At 38.5% G+C, this 24,120-nt stretch overlaps 1 protein-coding gene across 15 annotated transcripts in view; it reads right to left on the reverse strand.

The window, feature by feature from the left end:
* The window catches only part of NCKAP5 (NCK associated protein 5), a 245,332-nt gene that overhangs the window by 23,710 nt on the left and 197,502 nt on the right, over window positions 1–24,120 (reverse strand). For 9 of the 15 annotated variants that reach the window (XM_080399613.1, XM_080399615.1, XM_080399606.1 and 6 more), the window contains 4 exons: window positions 12,117–12,431; window positions 9,812–9,948; window positions 5,305–5,434; window positions 2,421–2,608 (listed from right to left, as the gene is read on the reverse strand). In XM_080399613.1, the coding sequence (XP_080255739.1) occupies window positions 2,421–2,608; window positions 5,305–5,434; window positions 9,812–9,948; window positions 12,117–12,431 (770 nt within the window). The other 6 variants (XR_013930049.1, XR_013930050.1, XM_080399614.1 and 3 more) reach the window with 5 other exon arrangements.

Consider the following 24,120-nt stretch of genomic DNA (forward strand, 5'->3'; position numbering starts at 1 on the left):
TGAAATGACAGTAAGTCTGGGTTAACAGAGCTTCCTGCCAGAATCCCTCATTAGAGCACCCAGTCTGAAGCCACTATCATACTGGTGCTGTACAGTCCAATTTAATTGGGCTGAGGAACGGATACAGTACACTGCTCTTTTCAACAAGCAGCACAAACTCATCCTGCCCATCACAACACTTGGTTGTTCTATTTTCTAAAGGCTTCACGCACAGCATTTGGGAATGAAATTCAAAGCACATAGCATTTCCTTTTTCAAAATGTCAAATACTATGCATGAAAGCTGCACCCCTTGCCCGCCCTCCCCAAATTTATCTTTTTTTTTTTTTTTTTTTAAAGTTGTTGGACTTAAGTGCCTGGGTTTCTGGTGTCCCCCTTTTTTGGGGGTAATGTTCCAGATCACACAGTTCTAATTTAAACAGACTGTGGATCTTCCTGGGTTGGATAAATTACAGCTCAGAAAAATTTGCTGTGTTGGTTCAAACAAGGAGTTCAGGGCAACCTGCTTTTCATGGTTACTGCTTCTCATTTGTCATTCTGAAAAGTTTAATACTAATAGGCAAATCTCTAGTGCTTTATTGAGCTTTCGCTGTTCACCAAGAGGCAATGCTGTTTTGAGAGCTATTTCAGATCCTCAGAAAGTAATCTTGAATGTCCCCCAACACAGTGCATGAAAAATGCTAGTGTAGAGTTATACTTGTTGCCTTCTAGTTTAATGATGGATTTTTACAAGTATCCTAAGGCTATTTCACTAAGTTTTGTTTACGTTTTGATGCTGATTGGGCACATTCCAGAGATGTCATATACAAGAAAAGCATGAGAAGAATGAATTAAAAGTAGATGCAACTCTGAGCCACTTTTCTATAGTGGAATCAAATCTAACTGCTCTGTTAATAGCAAAAGACCTTGGCCTTCAGAAAGCAGAACTGATTTTTACGTATTTTTATATATATGCATACATAAATACTGAATTTCATTTGCATAATTAAGCTATGCATTTCTAGATGTTGAAGATGAAGAATTATGTGGATGCTCAAATTATTTTCCTTCCTCTATCCTTGATAATACACTTCTACTACCTTTTTATTTTTTCTTCCTTTTCTTCTTCCCAACTATGAAACCAGATTCTTTAAAATTGTCCTATCTAATATGACCCAGATATATTCAAATTGAATCATATTCTGGGTAGTAGTGAAATTTGGTTGATTGTGAAATGAAGCAGATGATACATTTCAGGATTTTTCTTTTGAAGTTTGTGAGTCAATTTAATATTCAGTTAAGCAGGGCTTTCATGCCAGCAGAGTTGGAATAAACAGGGACATTGCCAGTTTGTTCCACACATTCCTTCTGCACATTTGGCCTGGGTTCCTGCGAGCTGTAAGACTCTAACTCTGGTTAATCACCTTTGCAGTTACAATGCACAGTGATTTTCTGAAGCTAAAAACTGGAGTCTGGGAAGGGACAAAACTTTTTTTTCACTTATGAACTATACCACTATGCTACAAAATAGCAGCTCACTCACTGTTTTCTGCTCCCACCTTTGATTATACTGTAACATACCCAAAATATCCTGAATGATACACACAGAAACAAAAAAGCTTGCATTTAAGAAAAAGAGCTGGGGAAAGAGATTGAACGTAGAGGCAAAATGATTACAGGGGATCATGGCTGGGTGGCTGTATTTTCAAACAAACAGGCTTGTTAGAGCAAAGGAGAGAAAAAGTGAGAAAGTAGTGTGAGGATGAGAGAAGACATGAAAAAGAGCAGGAAAAGAGCAGACTAAGAAGTTGCTTTTCAGGGTTGTTGAGACTGTATGATGTCAGGTTCAATGCTTTTAGACATAGAAATAGCAAGTGGATTCACATGAAGTAGAGAAAATAAATGTGTTTGTTCAGTGTCAAGATCCACCAATCAGATCAGGACTGATCTTCATCAAAATAATGTTTAAAACCCTCAAAAATTAGGAGTTCCATAGCTAACACCAAAAGTTATTTCAAAAGAGATCAGAAGATAGCTGATTTCCATAGCACAGTTTCATCTGAATTTTCAGGAATACTACTTCAGATGTTGAAGTCACTTACTACATGTTATGTTATACGTATTATCCAACTACATGTGAAGGAGCAGCCTTAAAAGATGAATTCGAGCCTGAAATTTCAACTCCTCTCTAATGGTAGAGTGCTAGCACTATCCTGTCTCTACTTGTCAATTTTGGAAGTCTAATTCTATGACAGCTGAGTATCAGAATGTACCATTCAGTTCTAAAAATACTTAGATCTTCACTCTTCCGCCGGTCATGCTGTTTTTTCTCCAAGTCTGCCTGGTTTTTGTGATCAATCAACACATTCAGGTAAAAACAAGAGACAAATGAAAATAATCATGAATAAAATGAGAGGTAATATAAAAATCACAGTAACTCACAGTTGGACTCTCCTTGCCCTTGCTGTCTTTACTGGAAGCTCCGCTCAGCTGCTCAATTAAACTGTAATGTGTTAATTGTTCAGGTCCATCCTCTCCAAAATGGCCACAGAGACTGTGCTGGTATAAATCCAAGATTGACATTGGGTTCCCCAGAAATGACTTTCTCTGATTTTGTTTTTCCTGCACAGCTGTAAGAGATGTCAAATACAGTATTATTCTCGCATATTTAATTATTGAAATGCAGTCTACATACATTGTAATGTAATTCTACATTTTTAAAATGTATTCCACATGTTTTAAGGTATCTGAAATTCAATGTAATAAAACCATTAAAATATGAGCTCCTGACTCTCCAATCAATGCATATACAGGGGACTGTTCATACATAATACTCAAGGTGAAGGAGAAGGTATGAGACAGCCAGAATTAATTTCCTTTCTATTTTAATTACAGACAAGATGGTTAATTTTGGGGTATTGTTCTACTTATTTATTCGCTGTATGTTTTTGTTCTCTTTTAATAGCCTTACATGGCAGATAGGCCGAATTCCTTTAGCATGTCTTTCAGTCCCACCATGTTTGATAATCCTTTCTTAGCTAATGAATATAACAGTTTTAAAAATACACTAGTAAGGTAAGAAACAGGTCCTACCTATTTTTTATGGATCCTACTGTAATACAAGAACATTACAAATAAAAATCTCAGTTTCCAAAGTCCAAGGCTGAAAATTCATTCAGAAGATCAAAACAAAACCAAAGAAATTTTCTGTAGCTTCATGAAAATGCACAAGACAGAGGCTGACATGATCACTAGCTTCTTTCCTCACACTTCTTGCTACACAAACTTCAACTCTACCTTGTAATCTATAGCATTAGAAGAGTTGCTGCTTCCAGCGCCTGCAACCAAATTGTATCAGGATAAAGCCTTCATGAAATTGGAATCAAAACATTTTCATGGTTGAAACAGAAGAACTTAGAATATTTGGCTTATTCCCTGCTATTCTACTGACCTTCTCTGTAACATTGGGCAACGTACTGGGAGTCTCATCCAAAGGCCACTAAATCAATGAAGGTCTTATCATTGACTTTTAATAGCCTTTGCATTGGGCACTCAATCTTTCAAGTCTTTCTGTTCACTGCTCATAAATGAAAATTAAAAATCATTCCAACACTGTAACTGTGCAACCAGTTCATTTATGTTTTGGGGACTCATCTAATAAATACAATTATCTATATGTATTAAAATATTCTCTAGGAATTGGTTTGCTGCAGCCCCTGCCTCAGCCTCATGTGGATGTTCTGAGGTTGTATCACTTGTGTGCATAAAGAAGCTAAGATCTTTGAACACAGAATGGAATAAAGTATTGTTATTAATATGATGTGAGAACTGCATTTACAGAGCACAGAACAGAAGCCCTGACTACAAGGAAGGACCATAGCAGAAATACTTTTGCAATAACACTTTATTGTAATTTTCTTTTCTATTTGTCTCAGTCACAATTATGAATTTTAGTTCTGTTACTAGCCCCAAAGCCATATACACAAAATTAATGATTTGCTATGTAAAATGGTGACTTCAAGTCATGCTTAGGTATCATTAAACTGGGGATTTGCTGCCATTTAATGCAACCGCACACACGATAAAATATTTTTTTTATTTTTGCAAATTGTGATCAATACAGAAAAAAAGCTTATCTGCCTCTTTAGCAAAATACATTTTTCCTGTATTAGAACACGATTTGTAAAAAGCAACACTGCAAAAAGAAGTGTTTACGGGTTGAGTTAAATGACTTGCAACATTTCATACCTATTAAAAATATAAAGTTACAGGAGTAATGTAAATAAACTGTCCTAGCTTCCTACTCTGCTCTTTCTCTGGTGGAATCACAAAAAAATGGATTCGCTCTGAAAATGCCAACTTTAAGTCCAAGTCCCAGCAGACACTAAAGAGCACAGTATGTCTGTCGACATATCTAGCCATCCACAGTATTTTTAATGCATTCACCAGTGCAGTATCTACTGTAGGTGCTAATCTCTGCTAGGTCAAGCTCACTGCTGTGCAGAGGGTAAGTGCAAATCCTATGAATCACTGAAGTACTGCTTAAGCTCTCAGGACTTCAGTGGTGCTGAGACTTTGCACTAGCCTTTGCACTCACCAGAATTTATCTCCTGCAGGGAAGCCATCGGCTGTGTAGGCAAGGATATGAGCCGCACACTCCTACCCCTCCCAGAGGGCACACATCTGCACTGAAAAGGTGCCTTGCATCACAGCAAGCTGGTGGTCAAGACGAGACAGCAATTTCTTGGGTTATTAAACACAGAAAACTATTATCTCAAGAGCTTAACTTAATGTGTTTTTACCTAGTGGAATTCAGTAAATTCCAAATTGCCAACAATTCTCACAAAAAGGTTTGATACTTGAAAATGGCAATAAATACTCAGAGGACAATAAGAGAGACTTCACTATGGCACCATAACCAGCACCACTTTGATACAGAGGTTGGAAAACTATGGCCTTGATCATTACATTATTTCAACTGCCTAATATAATTGAAAAGAAAAAAAGGGAAGCTATCTTTATAGTCACCACTTAGATTTTGTAATAATGTAACAGAAGAGTTCTTTTTACTTACACTGCAGGGATTTATGCACAAAAATCTGCAAGTTAAGCCCCTGCTAGCAAAAACTGTGGAAGAGAGGAAAAAAAGACACACACATAGAGTAAAAAGCAAGAAGTAGTATCAAGCTAATGGAAAATTAGACTGAAGTAAAATCGGGGGTTAGAAAGTGAAAACTAGATGGAAAGTTCAATGACAAACACTATCTGCTGCTGAGTCAGAGTGGAGATGAGGGATACACATTTTTATGTACAAATTTTCAATTACCTTGTTTGTTGTTCTTTGTTAACTCTACAAAAGTCTCCTCTGCAGTTCTAAAATAATTTGTTTCATACTCTGGCTCCAGCTCAGTGTCACTGCTGCTTGCAGAGTAAGTACACACTCTCAGAGCTCTGTCCTGTACAAATAAGGGTATTGCAATCATTCAGATGATGCATATATATCAAAATAATGCTGAAGATGGTATCACGAGTGGAACATCTTATATTCATCATACAGTATAAATTGATAGTCCAGCTTGAAAAAAGTCTGCATTACTAGTGTAACTAATCAATTCTCTTTCAAGCAAGGAATCATCAGTCTGACATGGGAGAAATAACACATTCTTCCTGGTAAGTCTCCTGAGTTAGTCTGGCAGAAACAGTCCAGATTATACCACTTTTTTCACTATTACATTATTTTCATATCTACCAACATTTTCAGATAATATCATCCACCAAGTTAAATTTTCAAACTTCACAAGTATGTTTAATACAGTGTATTTGTAACATGTAAAATTATCACACAACGAATAGTTTGCTGCAATTCTAGAGACCATTAGGATGGCCAGTAGACGATATTCATGCTTTCTATATTAGTACATCCTAAATTCTTCCTAATTTCATGTTCTTTGTCCTGGCATTTACATTACAGTACTGGAGAGCCCTTAACTCCTCGCTGATTCCTATCCCATTTCTCTTCCGGAGGCAACACTAAGGATTTTCTTCTGCGAGTAAAGAGGAACACTGACAACTCTGGACAGCTTCTAATCATGGAAGACCTGAAGACTTAAAACTTCTAGGAGAAGCAGCTCAGTACAATAAAACCCACAAAACAGGTACAAATACCACCTGCTATTCTAACCCCAACTGCCGATCAGAGAATCAAAAGAGTTTTTAATTCTGTTTTTCAGAGAGTGTTATTTCCTCATCTTCCCATCCATGTCACAGTTTTTAACTCATGCAGAAGGACATCCAACTTCATAGGAAGCACACACTTGTGGAGAGGGGACCAGGCCTGAGGATACCTGCATGTAGCCGGGTATGCCCAGCTTTACCTGTAAAACTGGGAGACTACAAGTCAGCTGTAGTCCCGAAGCCATTGAACCACATTCACATATCAGCTACACCCACGCCGACCTTCTGAGTCTTAGGCAGACAACTTAGCAGAACACATGTATCATGTAAAGATGGTTTTGGAACTGGAGGTGGTCAGTCACGACTGGCTCAGGGTGAAGAACATACTGATGTGGTTGTTACTTGGAAGCCAACACTACTGTGCTACAGAGGATTCACCACCAGTTTGTCAGTGACACACAAGACAAGCAATTTTATCTCTTTGCTTCTGTTCTAAATCAGAAAATTATAGAACAATTTAGGTTGAAAGAGATCCTTAAGATTATCACATCCAACCATTAACAACACTGTCAAGTCCACCACTAAATCGTACCCCTAAGCACCACATCTACATGTCTTTTAAATACCTCCAGGGATGGTGACTCAACCACTTCCCTGAGCAGCCTGTTCCAGTGCTTGACAGTGCCAGTGAGGGGCCCACACCTGGCACAGGGGTCAAGGGGCGGCCACATCGGGCCGAGCACAGGGGGACGGTTCCTGCCCTGGCCCTGCTGGCCACGCTGCTTCGGGTACCAGCCAGGGTGCTGCTGGCCTCCTTGGGCACACAGGGGTCCCGTTCAGCCGGCCACCAGCCCCCCCAGCCCCTTCCCAGCCCCCTGCCCCCAGCCTGTGGTGCTGCCTGGGGCTGGTGTGACCCACGGGCAGGGCCCGGCACGGAGCTGGGCTGAACCTCACACCCCTGGCCTTGGCCCTGGACCATGGGCCCAGTCTGCCCAGATCCCTCAGTAGAACCCTCCTGCCCTCAAGCAGATGAACATTCCTCCCAACTCGGTGTCATCTGTGCACTGACTGAGGGCGTACTCAATCCTCTCATGTAGATTTTTGATAAAGATATTAAACAGGGCTGGCTGGCCCCAGCATGGAGCCCTGGGGACCAGGACCTGTCACCAGCCACCAACTGGATGTAACTCCACTCAGCACCGCTCCTCGGGCTCAGCCGTCCGGCCGGTCTCGTACCCCACACAGAACGCGCCCGCCCCAGCCACGGCGGCCGGTTCCTCCGGGAGATGCTGCGGGAGAGCCTGGCAAAGGCTTTACGAAGGCCCAGGCACACCCCCCAGCCCCCCCCGCGCCCGCTGAGGGACTCTCCCTGTCACAGGAGGAGATCGGGGTCCCCGGCAGGACCTGCCTTCCATAACCCCGTGCTGGCTGGGCCGGATCCCCCGGCTGTCCTGCACAACTCAACCCCATCGTCACCATCGTTAAGCTCTAGACAATCAAAACACTCCCTAGCACAGAGGGCTACCGCCTCCTCCCTTGCCTGTCCCTTCCGAAGAGTTGACAGCCATCCATTGCAGCACTCCAGCTGTGCAAGCCATCCCACCGCGCCTCCGTGATGGCAACTATGTCACAGTTTTCCTGCTGCACAGTGACTTCCAGCTCCTCCTGTTTGTTGCCCATGCTGCGTGCACTGGTGTAGATGCACTTCAGTTGGGCTGTTGATCCCACCACCTTTTTGGAGGGGATAAGCCCCAATTCCTGTGTGACTGTTCTCGGGTGCTTCTGTGGTTTTTCACACATCAGTTGTCCCTGCATCTTTGCTGCTGCATGGGTCTCTGCACCCTGCCTCCGCTGGGATGGCAAACTGAAGGACCTCGCTAGCACACTGTCCCTCAAACACTGGTGTACTATCCCCAGGATTATCTCTAGTAAGCCTGGGTTTATTCCTTTCTCCCTTCCAATTTAGTTTAAAGCTCTTTCCGTGAGGCCTGCTAACTCCTGGACAAAGATCCTTTACTGTCTTTGAGACAGGTGTACCGCGTCTGTTGCCAGCAGGCCTGGTGTTGTGTAGACTGACCCATGATCAAAAATGCCAAAACTCTGGCAGTGACACCAGGCTCAGAGCCAGGTATTGATCTGCTGGCTCTTCCTGTTTCTTCTCTCATTATTCCCTGCAACTGGACCAATAGAGGAGAACACTACTTGTGCTCCTGATCCCTTAACCAGTTGTCCCAAGGCCCTGAAGTCTCTCCTGATTGCCCTCAGACTTCTTGTTACAACTGCATGGCTGCCTGCCTGAGCAGTCAGTAATGGGTAATAATCTGAGGACTGTACCAGGGCAGGAAGCTTTCCCTTCACATGTTTAATGTGGGCCCCAGGGAAGCAGAAGACTTCAAGAAGTGGGTCTGGTCTGCATATTCAGCCTTCTGTTCCCTTCAGAAGGGAGTCTCCTATGACAATGACCCATCTTTTTTCTTTATGGAAGCAGTTTTGATGCAGGGCATAGGTTGACTTAACCGCAGTAAGACCTCCATGCTAGATGAACTATTGTCCTTGTTACTGTTTGGTTCCACTTGCAGAGCCTTGTATCTATCATGCACAGGTACCTGGGGAGGTGGGGTGGTCACAGAGGAGACCTGTCTTGATGCCATTGCCGCCTGTCCCTTAAGTCATTGTGTTCAGCCAGGTGGGGAAAGGACAGGGAATCCTCTGTGTCATGTGTCCTGTCTGCCTGTTGGGCCTGTCTCAGGGAAGTTAAGGTGTGGTTCCAGTACCTATCTCTCTCTTGTGCTCCCCTATACTCCTCAACCTACTTACCTCCTCCCAGAACTCTGCCACTAAGAAGAGGAGTTCCTCCAAATATCCAGAGAATAGTCCATATAAAAATGCGAGATACCTCAGTTGGTAAATACATGGATGCAAAAAAGCTACGCAACAAAATGTTTTTAGCTTCTTGCAACTAGCAGTCTGACAGTTTCCTTACTTAACGCCCACTTTCTTGATAAAGTTTTTTTCTCTCTTTGCTAACCTGCTGACCCTGTACTTTTCAGGGGGCTTCACAGCTTGGCATTCCTGACTATGAGTAACTTGACAACCATCAGCAGTAGCTTTCACACAGGTATATGTATTTGCCTGTTCTTTCTGCAGTTTTCATTAAAAGATTGAAGGACAGACAGATCATTGCAAGGATTAACAAAAACCACAAAGAAACATGTAAGAAGAGTATTTTCCTGTTCACAATACTTCCATAGCACATCCATTCAAACACTTATACTACACAGCCATACAGATAATGAAACCTAGGCCGGGGCAGAAAAAAAAAAAAAAAAAAAAAAGAGATCCAACTCTCATGGAAAGCCAACAAACAAGATCAAGTTTCTTGAAGAGAAAAATGGTAAAAGGTCTCAGTTTCTCCATGTCTATAAAATGACTGTGAGGAATCTTAATTAAAACATGTTTGTAAGCCATGAGGACAAAGTACCTTTGGATGCTGTATTATTATTATTAATAAATAATGAAATTATAAATGAAGGGCAAGAAAATAAATAGAGCTGTTAGATTGCTAGTTACTCTTCCACTATATTAAAAACATTTACCATTTCTGATTCTTTTACCACAATACATATCTCATTTAACAGATGGCACTTCTTAACTTATACCTTTGTTTTAGTAGTTTTCTTGGTGGTCCACTCTGGAAGAACTTTTCTATTTTCCACAGTTTCTTCAGTATGCTCTAATGAGGCAGAGGTCACAGAACTTGGTTCTTGTTCACTCTGCTTTGCAAGGTTAATTATTCCTGAATTAAGAGAGACATTATTTAAATTGTAGGTCTCACAGCATCTTCATGACAGTGTTTCAATTATAATCCAGTAAAAACTAGGGGCAAGTCATGATACTTTCATTATGTCAAATAATATCTTACTACTCAAAGGAACAATTGACTAACTTACTGGAATAATTCTAACAGCTACTGTTGCAGAATTTGATCCAAAGCCTTTTCTAGTTAACAAGAGAAAAGGAACACACGGATTTAAATCCCTCTATTAATTTTAAAACATATACTCTTTCACATAAGAAAAAACATTCAATACTACTAGGCATTGTAGGATCTGCTTTTCTATTTTATGTCCTCAGAGAGAGAACAGTCTGTTAACATAAATACAATTAGAAGTACCTTTCTAGCAGAAAGCTAGCCTTTTTATTTGCTATATTTGCACTACACAAAATCAGAACATCAAAGAAGATATATGGTGCATATGAATTAAAGTGATAATTGTAATTTGGATGAGAGAGTGAGGGAGAGAAGAATCAAATAAAAAAATTCTAGTAAAGAATGAGTTGACCCCACCATCTGATGTATGCTACTTTTTTTTAACATCTCTTCATGACAATTTAATTAAGATACAAACCTTACAAGGTTGGTGCAGTGAATATTAGCATTAAGATCAGAACAATCTTACTGCTACTGACTTCTTATGAAGCAATTCAATGCTTGCAGTTTCTGTTCAATTTGTTATAATGACAGTGTTTAATCATGGACTCTATAGTACACTGCTGAATTGAGGTCACACATGTGGCTATTCAAGCATGTAGCATATAATCTATAACTAAGATTTCTCTTCTGAATCCTTCTTAGCTGTACCATTAATTAACAGTACATTTATTTAAAAAATACTAAGCATTAAACCAGCTTTTATTTAGCTTTGATTTGAAACAAGTAGGGGAGTTGTCAATGAAGCATACAATGTGTGTTTGCAGTCTATTATACCACTAAAATACTGCACTGGGAATATGGCTAAATCAACTAAGTTCTAAGATATTAAATTAGAATTCTGCTGTTATGTATCTTATGAACAAACAGAAGAGACTTTTTTCCTTCTAGGCTCAATAGACATCAGCTCATTAGCAGAACACATATTTGATGGCTTTAAACTAAGCTTAAACGATGTTTAACCTTACATGCTAATTACCTAGAATCTCTCTTAGAGTAATACAGATTTATGCAAGTTAAACACTCACAACTTTTATCGGAGCAATAAATATTTCTGCTGACAAAGTGCTAACAACCATAACCCCAATAAATACATGACATTGCATTTGGTCAAGATAAAACAATACTCTTCTCCATTAAACCAATTACTTTTACTGCATTTTGTACCATACCTATCATGCTGACTATAAAAAATTCAGTTATAAATGCTGTATATAATAATTTCTAATGTTATTGACATATATTAATATCTCAAAACCTTCAGAATTGATTATAAATGGTCAATGTGCATTTACAAAAAATTGCACAGAGTTCAAAGGAACTATTTACCAATACAAAGTTGATTTTTTGGGGCTTTGCTGGATTGCTAGCCCTTTTATTCCTTTATCAGCTTTTGTTTTATGGTTTAAAAACACACATAGCTGGTAAGTGAAAGTAAGGTATTTTATGTTTGTATACAGAAATGTTGCTGTATAATGTAGAAAAGTAATAAGAGTCTTGTTTAGGTCAAGGCCATATACTCATAGGGACAGAGTTTATGCATTGAGGTCATATGAGTCTTTAGTCCAAATCTGGTTTCAAAAGCAAGTATTTATGAATATATCTTTTCCATGCCACAACATGGATATGTTTTGTGCTTTGCTGCAAAATCTGATCCTGAAAATCGCTGAACATCTGCATTCTTATTCAAGTCAAATTCCAAGGCTGGCATATGTTTTTTCTTCAAGTACAGTTTCTTGAGAAAAGGATTTAAGTACTTAACACATTTTTCTTCCTCAGATAAGCATTATGTGTTACAAAATTTCCATATGGACAGGTCACAAACTTGTTAACCTTATGCATTCATCAAAAGAATATCTTCTGCTCTGCATTTAACATTTCTGTTATCAATAGTCATTATTATAGGACTTCTGCTAATCAAAACAGACGTCAGGGCAGAAATAATGTGATTTTCAGTGTAATTGACATTTTACCTGAGGAAGCTGGTTTTGGAAGGCGACTTTGAAAAGGTCGTATACCTTTGGCAGTCATGGCCGGATCCGATGTTGAGTGACTAATTATGCTTTCTACAGACTCCTGGCTCTTAGCTGTTGAAGGCACTTCTCGCTCAAGAGTTTTGGCTTTTACTGAAGGAGGTGAAAGCAGAACTTGCTCAGATGGTGCAAGGTCTTCTGTTTCCAAGGCTGATTCTTGTCTAGAAACATGTCGCCCTGTAGAACGGTTCCCTGAGTCAGGGAGGGGGAAGGTTCCAATCCCGCTGTCCAGCGTCCTCATCTGGCAGCAAGACTCTAAGATACAGGAAAATTGTGTGACAGGGTGAAGCTAAAGGTGTCGTTGGTATTTAAAGACAGTGAAAGGTTCTATGGGAAAAAAGGGCATCTTCAAGGGAAGGTTTCAATGAAAGAAAAAACATTTTGCATTTTGTGAGTATGCTGTTAACTGCTATTTGTATGCTTTTGACGCAACACATCTAACTGCATACAATGAAATACCATTCTGAGGTGCAATTAAACTAACAGATGCCAAAACATTGAAATTGGTCTGCTTCAGAGTTACTGTGTGATAATGAATAAGAAGGGCATGACCTAGTTTGAAGGCCCACAGAATGTCTGGAGAGTACCAGTGTGAGGCCCTCAGCAGCATAATGTATTTCTTCCTACGTAAACCCACACTGCACAAAAGCTTGGCCTCTCCATACCTCTGCTTGCTTAATTGTTTCACTTACAAAAAGGTGTTAATTAAAATGTATCATTTATCCTTACATAAAACTAAGTTCTACAGATTTTCCCAGAGATACCTGTCTCTCAGAGCATCCTGAAAACTTACAGCAACAGCCATGTCCTTGTTTACCTTCTTATGCTCTGGTTCCGCACATGCCAATTTAGCTAAGTCTCCACTTTCTAACACAATGCCAGACAGAGTTGCCTTAAGTACTTGGTAGGAAAGCAGTATGGTCACACGTAGCCCTCCAGCTTATTCATCCTACTGGACAGGTGCTCTACTAACCATGCAACAGAGAGAGATGCAAGTGCAGAGATGTGCACTTTGCTATTCTAGCAACTAGGATGTAACAGCACCACCCTGCCCTATAATTTTCGATTGATTTCCAGTGACTTGCCTTTTGTTCGTATAATGAGCAAACAATATTGAAGGGACTATGATGGCAAGGTCCTTCTGAGAGGTATAAACACCAAGGAGGCAACATCAGCATTAATGGCTGGAAAATGAGCATAATTTAGGTTAAAAGTCTGGAAACATCCCCTGACAGTGAGATCTTCAGTCTGTGGCAGACACTCCCAAAGGAAGTAGCGGAATTTCCTTTGCTTTGAACAATTTAAGGCTACACTGGATAAAAGATAGATTGCAGTGAACAATGGTACTCTAGCAGGAGATGCAGAATATGACCCAATATATCTTTTCCATCTCTATTTTCTGTGTTCCTGAGTATTGATTTTTTTTATGGTATGTCTATTTATTATTTAAGTCTGTTGTAGTTAGCAGTCCTCTGTCAAGTCATTTTCATTATTTTTTCCTCTGTAGTGTTTCTAATACTCTCAGAAATGCAGAAACATTTATCCTCTATGGGCTTTGCCTCTTTGTTTTTGAAATAAGAACATTAACATGCTAATTTTCTGTTAATATCTTAATTGCAATGGGCTTTATTTGATAGCAAGTAAGAAACCACTTACAGATAAATTAAACATCTATTTATGTTTCCCGGTTCTTGTCATGAGAGAAGCAGTGTGTATTTACATGGTCCTCATGACGTTATCCTTGTCACTCAGGATCAAAGAAAGACTGACAGTCATACTGAACACATTAACTTTACAGGGTCTAGCTGAGCTGTGACAGCAAAACGAACCACACTCTATTTTTTAAATGGGCAACAAGTGACTGATTTCTCTCACACAATTACTGCATCCCAATTAATTCTTTTCACAGGTAAAAGGAGATAAGGTGTGGAAGTCACAGCTAGCTGGCAACAATGTTTTCCATCATATTTTTGAGCTAATGTGCCATAATGATCTTAGAAGTTGCTGAAGGTTATCCAGGAAATGTGAAAAAGAAGAGAATTAATTTGGTTCTGCTGCATCAAAAGGAGTTATCCCAGCCACTGAACTCTCTTACTCTAGTTATCCTTCCTCTAAGATTTTTTTTTTTTTAAATAGTAAAATACCTAGCTAGAAGTGGGTGAACTGTTCCTCTCAGGACATAACAGAGTGCAGAAAAGTAAGTTAAAATGCTAGATGTCTGCCATTGACATTTACTCTGTAGACAATCAAGCTTAACCGTGTGTTAGCTCATGGACAGGCAATGCTTCAACTCTTGACTATTGGTGACAGAATTAGTAAATAAAGGAAAATGTAGAATAAGAAAGGACTTCCATTAGTTGTCTCCTGACCAGAAGAAAGACATCTGTGCAAAACTGGTTATGCTGGAGAGGCAGAACTCTTCAGCAGAGACATGGAGTAAACTGGAGACACCACAGAAAAGAACTTCCTGAAAACAAAAATCTGAACTTTCTCCCATCTACTGTCTGTACGGTTAATGCTGGACCTGATTCTGCAACCCAGTTCCACAGGGACTCTGAATGATTGTGTAGCATTTTTTCCTTTCTGAGCATTCTCTAAGAAAATAAAAAGTAACTCCCTTCTAATTATTACAGGAAAATTAAGTAGACTCAAAATGCATACCAAACAGTGAAGTTGAACTGAAAAATGCTGTTCCAGCAAACTGGAAGATGAACACGATTTTGTTTTCTAAGGTCATGTTTCTTAAAATGACAAGGATTTGTCTTGCTGACAGTTACCTTTTCTATGTCTAGGAATGAACCATGAAAGCAACGGCAAAAAATCAAGAGAAATGAATACCAAGGGCTATACTTCCAAGAAAATACAGCCTCCTGCTGTTCCCAAAGTAACTGGGAGAGCGATGGAGGAGCACACCAGCAGTGTCACATTCAATTAAAAGGAAAACCAGTTTTCATTGATTATAGTCTTCCTTCACAGAGACTTTATCCGTGACAAAGGAAATACAGCAGGTGGAAAACAGATTTTTAAAAGAGTTCACTAATTTTTAATTCTGAACAACAGCAAAAGAGCCTGGATTTCAAAGTGCTCAAAGCTCAGCAGCTCCCACTGTGACACTCAAGAGAGGTTTTTGAAAAATCCTATGACTCAACTATGTTAAGAAATCCTCAAAAACCTAGTCCTAAATCCACAGAGTACACCACAAAATTCTTTATGGATGTTAATTTTTCACTAATAAAAGTAACTAATTCACCCCTAAAGCTATATTATACAAACAAAAAAGTATCTCTCAGAACAAATTGTATTACTAAATGAATATACATTATCTTGTGTTGTTTTTAAACTTTTATGAAGCAACTGCAAAATCAAAAAATACATTCCGTATCTCAGTGACAGCTTTCAAACTGAACTGTTCATGGCCCATCTGATTTCATCAGTTGCACTGACACTTCTAATGACTGTTATCAGTGAGAGCTACACAAGACTACATAATGAAAATATGTAAAACTTGTATCTCTGATGCTCTGACAGTACTACTCAATAGAAGAAAAATGATTCTGCAAAACATTAAAGTCTGAAAAGAGTTATATATGAGCTTAATGGCTTCTCCCTGTGAATTTTTCCTGGCATACAAGTCAAATTCCTTGCCTGATTCTGTTTTTTCAGGTTTTTTTTCCCTCTTTCACTGCCAGGGAAGAAAGAAGCTCACGCATTGCTATCAGATTTTATAGTGGACACAGACAGACTCACCATCTGCCATTTCACTAAACAATCGGACTAGAATCTAAAGTCTGAAATACTGAAATAGCCCCTTCCCTCCCTCCCATCATGTGGATTTGAGTCTGAGCAGAAAATGAAGTCTTGGAAGTCTTACTGCAGAGGAACATTTCTCAGAACTGGAAACAGAAATAAGGAACAATGTAGAGAAATTTCTTGGAGATTGTGAAACTCCTGACTGCATGGAAATCTTTTGATGACAGGGTATTGCAAGAGCTTTGTGGACAATTTGAGAAAGACCTTTAATGTTGAGAAGCTTCTCAAACACTAAACAAAAGGAATTAACACTGCACAGAAAGTTTTCTGAAAGTCTGCTGAACTCCCTACCTCCCTAATTCTCAATAATTTTCAGGTTTAGTATTTTCACAGGGCGGATGACCATGCAGTTCATGTCCTACATCAGCCGGACACCACGGTAATTTGTACTGTTGGACAGGCGCTGGCATATTTCAACATCACTGGTTTACCAGAGTTTTCTGGTACCAGTAGACCACTGACCTCTTCAACATGGAGTCAGCACCCAAAAGAGATAGAATAAAAAGGATCTTTGAAAATTGTACACCATTCTGAGGGTATGGACAAGAGGGAAATAGAAAAGGGACATACTCTCAAGTGGTAGGTATCAAGAATTCTAGAAATGAGATCACCACTGGGGAAAATTACAATAGCAGCTCCTTCTGTGGGTTTTTTTACATCTTCCTATGAAATGCAAAAATTAAAGAGTTAGAGGTAAACATAGCCCACTGTCAAGAACTGACAACCTAGAATTCATTAAAGTCTTTTAGGGCATTCCCCTGAGCATAGATAATTTTACAATGCATTTTAAATACCAGCATAAGGTCATTAAATCTAATTATTTTTCATCTTTTTTTTTATTTCTTCTGAAACATTTGCCACAAAGATACCACCAACACACCAACTCTAGCTCAGAAACTACTCTTGGTAAAAATCATTGGAGACTGGGAGAGAACACTCAGGGAACCTGACTGCTGACCTGGCTTTTGTGTTCCTTCAGAGGCACTGGTATCAGTCACTCTGAGAGTGAGAGGCGCCCTCGGTCTGAGCTGGTACCATGCTTTTTATGTTGTTATACAGCATCCTTCTCTGGTCCTCTTTTTATACAATGCACATGGAAGGAAAATCAATTTGGAGGAAAAAATAAAAGAAAACATAGAACAGCTACTATGAAGGGAATTGCTTCCAGAACAACACAAGAAATGTGGGTCCACCCTCCCTCAGGCTAAGTTCTACATTGATGGTTGCAAAATTACTCAAAATAGGCAATGGAGTAAAATCTGTCCTGCTTTTAGATTACACATTACTCTTTCTAATGTTGAGTCCTAGCACATATCCAAGAGATTTCATGAGTTTCATACAATAGAAGACAGAAGGTAATGACAGAGCTTTTAAACACAGCTTCTGACACACATTTCTTCAATAATGTGAAAATTTACTTTTACTAAGAGGGATATAATGCCACATGTTATTGTCAACAAACCTTTAACTGAATAACTGGAGAGTGTTTCAAAATGTATCCTCAGGTAAAGTAAAGTTCACATTCTAATAAAGTCTTTTTATGTTGTATCTTAAAGAGTTTGACAGATGCTTAGTCTATTCACAAATCACATAGCAGTCTTTCTTTACATAGGGCCTGTTATATTTTTAACAAGTCTATATCGTCACTCACAGTTATTTTGACCATCTAGTTAAAACAATATGTGAATTTTATTACGATGCTTAAATCATCCATAAAAACCTTTACAGAAACCACAAGATGCAAAGTTTTACCCACAGAGCTAAAATAAGGCATCAATCAGCAATTCTATTAAGCAGGTATATTGTCTTATGTGCATACGTAATGTCATTCAAAATGGTCAGGCAATTCACCCACTCCAAATTAAACACAACAAAGGAGACATTTCTGGATGTTGGCATGCAGGGAAGGACTTACAGGTCATGAGAGGAGATCATCATAGAACCTACCATGTTGTAAGTAAAGTTTTGCCTCTCTACCAACTTGTGCCATGACTGACAGAAGGCAGCCACCTCTCAGTGCTGCTCGAGGGGGTGAGGATTTCCAGAAGCAGCTCAATAACCTCAGCCATTCCCCATGAGGTAGAACCATGATATTACTAATGAAACATACTGATGGATACCAGATGCAATTACTGCATACAGACATTATCTCTGCTTCAAATGACTGACACAAACTAACAGTTTCTATTTGGAGATGGCAAAGTTACAGAAGTGTATGTTACTTAACTTTGATGGCCAATCTATCTTAACACTAAAAATAAACAGAAAAAAAAGAGAACAACTGTATTTTAGGTCAAAAAAATCACAGGTAGTTCTGCTCACAACAGGTTTTCTATGTATTATGCTAGTAGCACAGGGATGTATTTTCTTTCAAAGAAGCATTCCACCTCATGAAAAATGTGGAATTCTCCCCTGTGCTCACCACTGCAGCTGGTTTGAGATCTTCCCCACATAAATTTTCAAGTTTTGGCCTACAAAACTGCACAAGATTGACACAAATTTCAGCTGAAACCTTTGAGTAACCACCAGAATTTTCCACAGAAAGCAGACATTTTCAGAGAAAAAAATCAGTCAAAAATAGCTCTGTATCAAGAACAGTTTCCCTGGGAAATTTCCAGCAAGCTGTTTTCAGAGGTACAGATTCAAGCCTTGAAAGAAGGTTTTGAGAGATATGTAACACCGAATGGGCTTTCTTCAAGGAGTATCTAGGACACTAAAAACGAAAGGGCATAATTCTCATCACAACAGAATACACTAATTGTAACAAATTACCTTTCTTTGCATTAGTAAGTTCAAGACTTTCTACTAAACTGACACAGAGAAGCAGAGAACATGTAGTTATTTTTTTCTGAAACACTAAGCGAGTACAATTTTTCTAGTATTTTGAAACATGCCAAATTATTAATTAATACTTTTTTCTTTTTCAGAATAATATTTCAAATGTAAGCAGGCCTCTGCAAAATTGCTTTATCAGTTAATAAACATCTTTAGGCTACATGTGGCATTGGCAGGAAGAACTTAAACTACAGATGGCAAAACAGATCTCTTTATTTGCACATCCTTCTCTTCATCTGCAATGCTAAAGCAACCACAAAAAAATGAATGTATTTCTGCCAAATCAATGTCAATTTTAAGTAGATTATTCCTTCTGGGTTTGCACCATAATTTGATCCAATTAGTCAAAGATGAATGCATTATTGTTTTCTATCTAGACTTAAAAGTATAACCAATATGTAAAACTAAAAAACCCCAAAGGCTATCCTAGGTAAAACTAGAAAAGACTGAAGTTTTCACAGCGCTGATATTCCCATGGCTACTGCATTGGTGAAATGGAATTATTTCTAACATATACTAGGGAAAGGTAAATGAGAGAAGGATGGTGCAGTGTATTTTCAAATGATGAATCTACAAGTGAACTTCACTCATGGGTGCTTGAATATGGGATTACAATTTACGTTCATTTGTAATAACAATAAAAATAACCAAAACAATAAATACAGACTTTACCGACTTATTCAGTGCTCTTTCTACTGCTTCTCCCAAGTTAAGCTGTTTTTTTTTTGCAAAACCCACCAACATCAATATGTCATTTGCCCAATAGATTGACAGTCGGCTTCACAGTTTTCCATGACCACTACCCCATCTTTGAAATGTATTTTAATACATTAACGGAGATTTTTTTTTCAGCCAAGTTTATTTTTTTTTGGGGAAAAAAAAAGTATGCAATGCTACATGATATTATAAAGACACCATTTAAATTACCATTTTGAAACAATGTATTGGGCCTCTTTGCCTGTTAAAAATTGGAAGTAGGGAAATTATTCACTATAAATATATTTGTTGATTTCTTTTTCTTTTCCTAACAAAAGACTGTCCAAACACTGAGAAATTCTCGAGTTCACCTAGTATTAAAAACAATGCACTAACTGTATAGGTATTATATCTCCATTATAGTGACTTTTTTTTGGAAGACCCTGTTTTCCTGTGATCTGCTATGATGACTAATTGCATAATCAAATGTCAACAATTCAGGTCTCTGACTGAAGACATGAATTAAAGCTCCTCAAACTCAATTAAAAATGGCAATGAAACAACAAAATTAGGAATAGGCATCCTACACTCAAGAGTGAGAATTTGGAAAGACATATGCTGATACAGCTCAAATATAACTGATAATTCAGATGAAAATGTATTCTTCATTAACAGTCTACTAGATGTCACTGTAGAAAAGGGGCACAAAGTCCATGTGAGCACAGTTGAAACAATTGTTTAAAATAACAAGTCCTCATCCAAAATGCTTTTCAATTTGCTCAGTTGCACTTCAGGTATATGAATTAAGAGTTAATAGGCAATGCATGACTGAAGCTCCATACACACATCCACAGATGGTCCTAGCCAGAAGCAAAAAAACATGTAAAGTAGAAAAGTTTCAAATAGAAGGAATCATACTATTATAGAGAATACTGGCATGTACTATCCTGTAATAAGTATGATAATCAGGCACAGTCCTGATTTGAGTGATAAAAACGAATATAGATTAGGCCAGACTGTAAAGTAGTGTAAATCAACATAGCAGCATTAACTTCAGAGTTGAAGAACCCGGCCATCCTGTTTAATTGACATTTTAAGCCTGAATGAGACCAGCAGATTCTCAGTATCTTGAATAATAATTAGACTGTATCCTATATATAACATATAAAGAGCTACACTTCTTCTTGTTCTAGTGATAAAATTTGGCAATTCTGGGTGAATAAATGTAATGGCAAAGAAGGAAATTTACAGCAAATCATTGTGGCTAATAAGGAAGTGTTGATCCAAAATATTAATTCTCTCCACAGAAGGAAGACAAGCTAGGCAGTAGGCTGCAGCAGTGCTGCAGAAGAATTGGCAATTAGACAAATGCTATGTGTACTACCTTTTAAAATACAAAGAACTTATTTGTTTTTGGCAGACTCTGAAGAAGGTAAGCTGACATAAATTAGAAAACACTAAGGAATGTTACTTTATTATTCACATTGGCAAGGTTCTCCATCATCTTATAAAACCTAAGTAACAACTAGAAAAATACACAGTTTCATTTGATTATCATAGGCTCCTTCAGACCATCATTTCAAAATTAATCCTTGCAGAAATACCTAAAAGCCAAACGAGTCAAGAACACAGTACAGAAGACACTATTCCTCCCATTTCTAGCTGCCCAACCCCATATAATGCTGTTCCTCTCACAGCTCTCTCCATTCTGCAGAGTAGCCTGTTCACCTTCTCACCCATTTGAAAAACACACACTATTAAAGATGTAGACAACTGAAAAGATGTAGAGCAGCTCAGTAGAAGGGCAGAATATTTAATTAGCTCTATGCACCAGTATGAGATGAGCAAGTCCTGAGATGGTAAATGCTGAATGCTGCTCCACACCACTCTGGAAGGCCACTCAAAAGCATGACCACACCAAATCTTCAGTAACATGAATACTGCAGAGTAAGAACACAGGACTTCCAAATGATGTGTAAAGCCTCCCAAAGAAACGGCGCACTGGTCATGGACACATTTAGAACAATATCCTTGAAGATACTCAAGACATAACTGGTAAAGACCCTGAGCAGGAGGATTTCCAACCTATGTGGTCCTAGAGGTATGTCTCTACAGACAAGACCGTCAGTTGCTATTGGTTATTAAACAAGATTTCCCCTCAGCGATGCCTCATTTTAGCTACTCTGGTTCAGAAAAGTAAGCAAACCACAGACACAGGTCATTTTAATGGTGTTGAAGGATCTGAAAATAAGGATTTTGAAGTACAAAAGGGGAAGAACAGTGCTTGATTATTGCATTAAGATGTTAGTGCTTTGGGGATATTAGATGGAGGCATGAAATGGCATAAACTTTGAGGAACTGACAGAGGTATTCAGGTCAGTGCAAGTACAAATGTATCTGCTTTTTACTGAGCCAAGCTCTGTTCTGTTTGTGTACTTCCACACATACCTCCTGCCTGAAGGACAGTGAGACCATGACAGATAAGGGCATTTTGAGGGTCTCTCCCATAAGTTCCAGTCCCCTTATGGCACTAGGTTTTGAGGCTTTTTTGTTTTGTTTTCATGAACAAGTCTGGATCCTGATGTTGCTAGAGGCAAGCAGCTTATTTTAGTATTTAATAATTCATCATTGTTTTAGCAATTGGGAACCAAGTCCTTTGGATTAACATCCATACAGTTAGATATGGCAAGCCAGCATGTTAAATTGCCTGCGACACTGATGTCTGGTTTCAAAGCTCCAGCCCAGGAAGCACGCTTGCTAAACAACAGTCAGCACCTACAGATTTAACACCTACCTCTCACCTTCCACATGCACACAGGGCTTTAGGAAATGGCTTTGTTACTGATGTATAAGTAAATGCATTCATACTTGTACCATTGGTCATGTATAGGGGATTCATCAAAAATCTAATACCTTATACAACTTGTATCAAAACATAACAATTTTAAGGATGCAGATTGGAAATAAGAACAGACCCAGGTTGGAAACAGATTTGGTGATAACTGGTTTTGTTTGATGGCTTTTACAGACAGCAACCTCACATGTAGAGACTTCTAGGTACTCCACAGCTTTACTGGGTGGTGATGGGGAAGATAAACCAAACATTTTTCCTTTATCTGATCATGTGTAAATGAATGATTCAACTGCTATATCAGTGTTAAGATGATAGCTAAATGGTTCTTCTCAACTTCTATCAATGGCCTGATGAAAGGAATTAACACTGACAGTGATAAGTTGTTTTCTCAGGCATTGAGACTTCATGACAAGAGAGGATTTCTTTTGTGGTCAAAAGACATTTTATCAGTTGAATATTGTTCTTCATTAAATGCATTAGAGGCATCCAAGGATTGGCCTGACATTTAAGCAACTTCTGGATTATCCTTTTGCCTCTCCACAGTCATGTGGATCATCTCTCTTTACTGAATGCGCAGGCAGTAATACAGATGAATTTGTTCACCATCCTTCCTCTGTCACATATTCTGTTACATTTATCTCAGTAATTCTTTACAGACCTCACCTAATCTGTCTCGAGGTTTTGAGGGCTCTTTAATATAAATGTGTTTGCTCAAATATTGCAGGCTTAATGGACATATTTTAGGATGATACATGTCAGACTTGACTTAATGTATTTACCACATTAATCAAGCTTGTTTCTTTCACATCTATTTCCAGTCCCTGAGAGTGAGAAAACATGAATTCAATAGCTGTTTACTTAGAACTCAAGCAAAAGCACCCAAAGTTTTAGTAGTTTACGTAATGGTGGATAAAACCCAGTTTTTTGTTTGGCAGCGGGGGTGTCCAGCGTTTTTTCTTCTGGAAAGCTTGGCACAAGCTTTTTAAACAAGCAGATGAACTGCTACTGTTTTCATCAAGTTTTGGAAAAGGCCATTGGACAACTTATATAATTAAGCATTATGAGTATATGCATGGCACATTCAGAAATAAAATCTGAAACATACTTTTTCAGTTCTGGTGTTCATCAGATCAAGACTTCAGAAAGAAATCAAGAGAAAAAAGGCAGATGACACTGAAGCAAGGATCTGTTAATAGAAATGGTATTGGTATGGAAACAAAAAGGCAGGCTCTGTATCGTCGTTTAGATTTGTGGGGAGTCAGATAATGAGCAATACTGGGGCACCGCACAAGCAGTAAAGAGTGATCACCAGTTCTAAACAACGCAGGTGAAAAAACATGATGGGAAAGGTAAGAAAATAATATCTTGGCAGTAAATTGGTGTATCTGTGGGAAAACCATACAGAAGAACCAGAAAGAAAAGAGGAGTCAGCGACAAACAAATTTACCTGGGATACTAGAAAGAATGCAGGTTCTTCTCATAGAAAACTCTGCTTATGAAATGTGTTTTTTTATTTTCATATATATATAGTTTCATAGTATCACTACTGGGTGCTGAATAAAACAATATCAGAATACACAGATAAGGCTATCATCTTTAGTATATGATAACTCAACACAAATAATTATAATGCTGACATTTCATTTTAAGTCAAACCCACTTACATCTACAGCATGTTACATGTCCTACATTTGCTATCAGTATATCTGTAAAATTGCTATCAAGTTGCTAGCAACTTATCTATAAAAC

This window comes from Falco punctatus (genome assembly GCF_963210335.1).
Source record: "Falco punctatus genome assembly, chromosome: 8".
NCBI lineage: Eukaryota > Metazoa > Chordata > Aves > Falconiformes > Falconidae > Falco > Falco punctatus.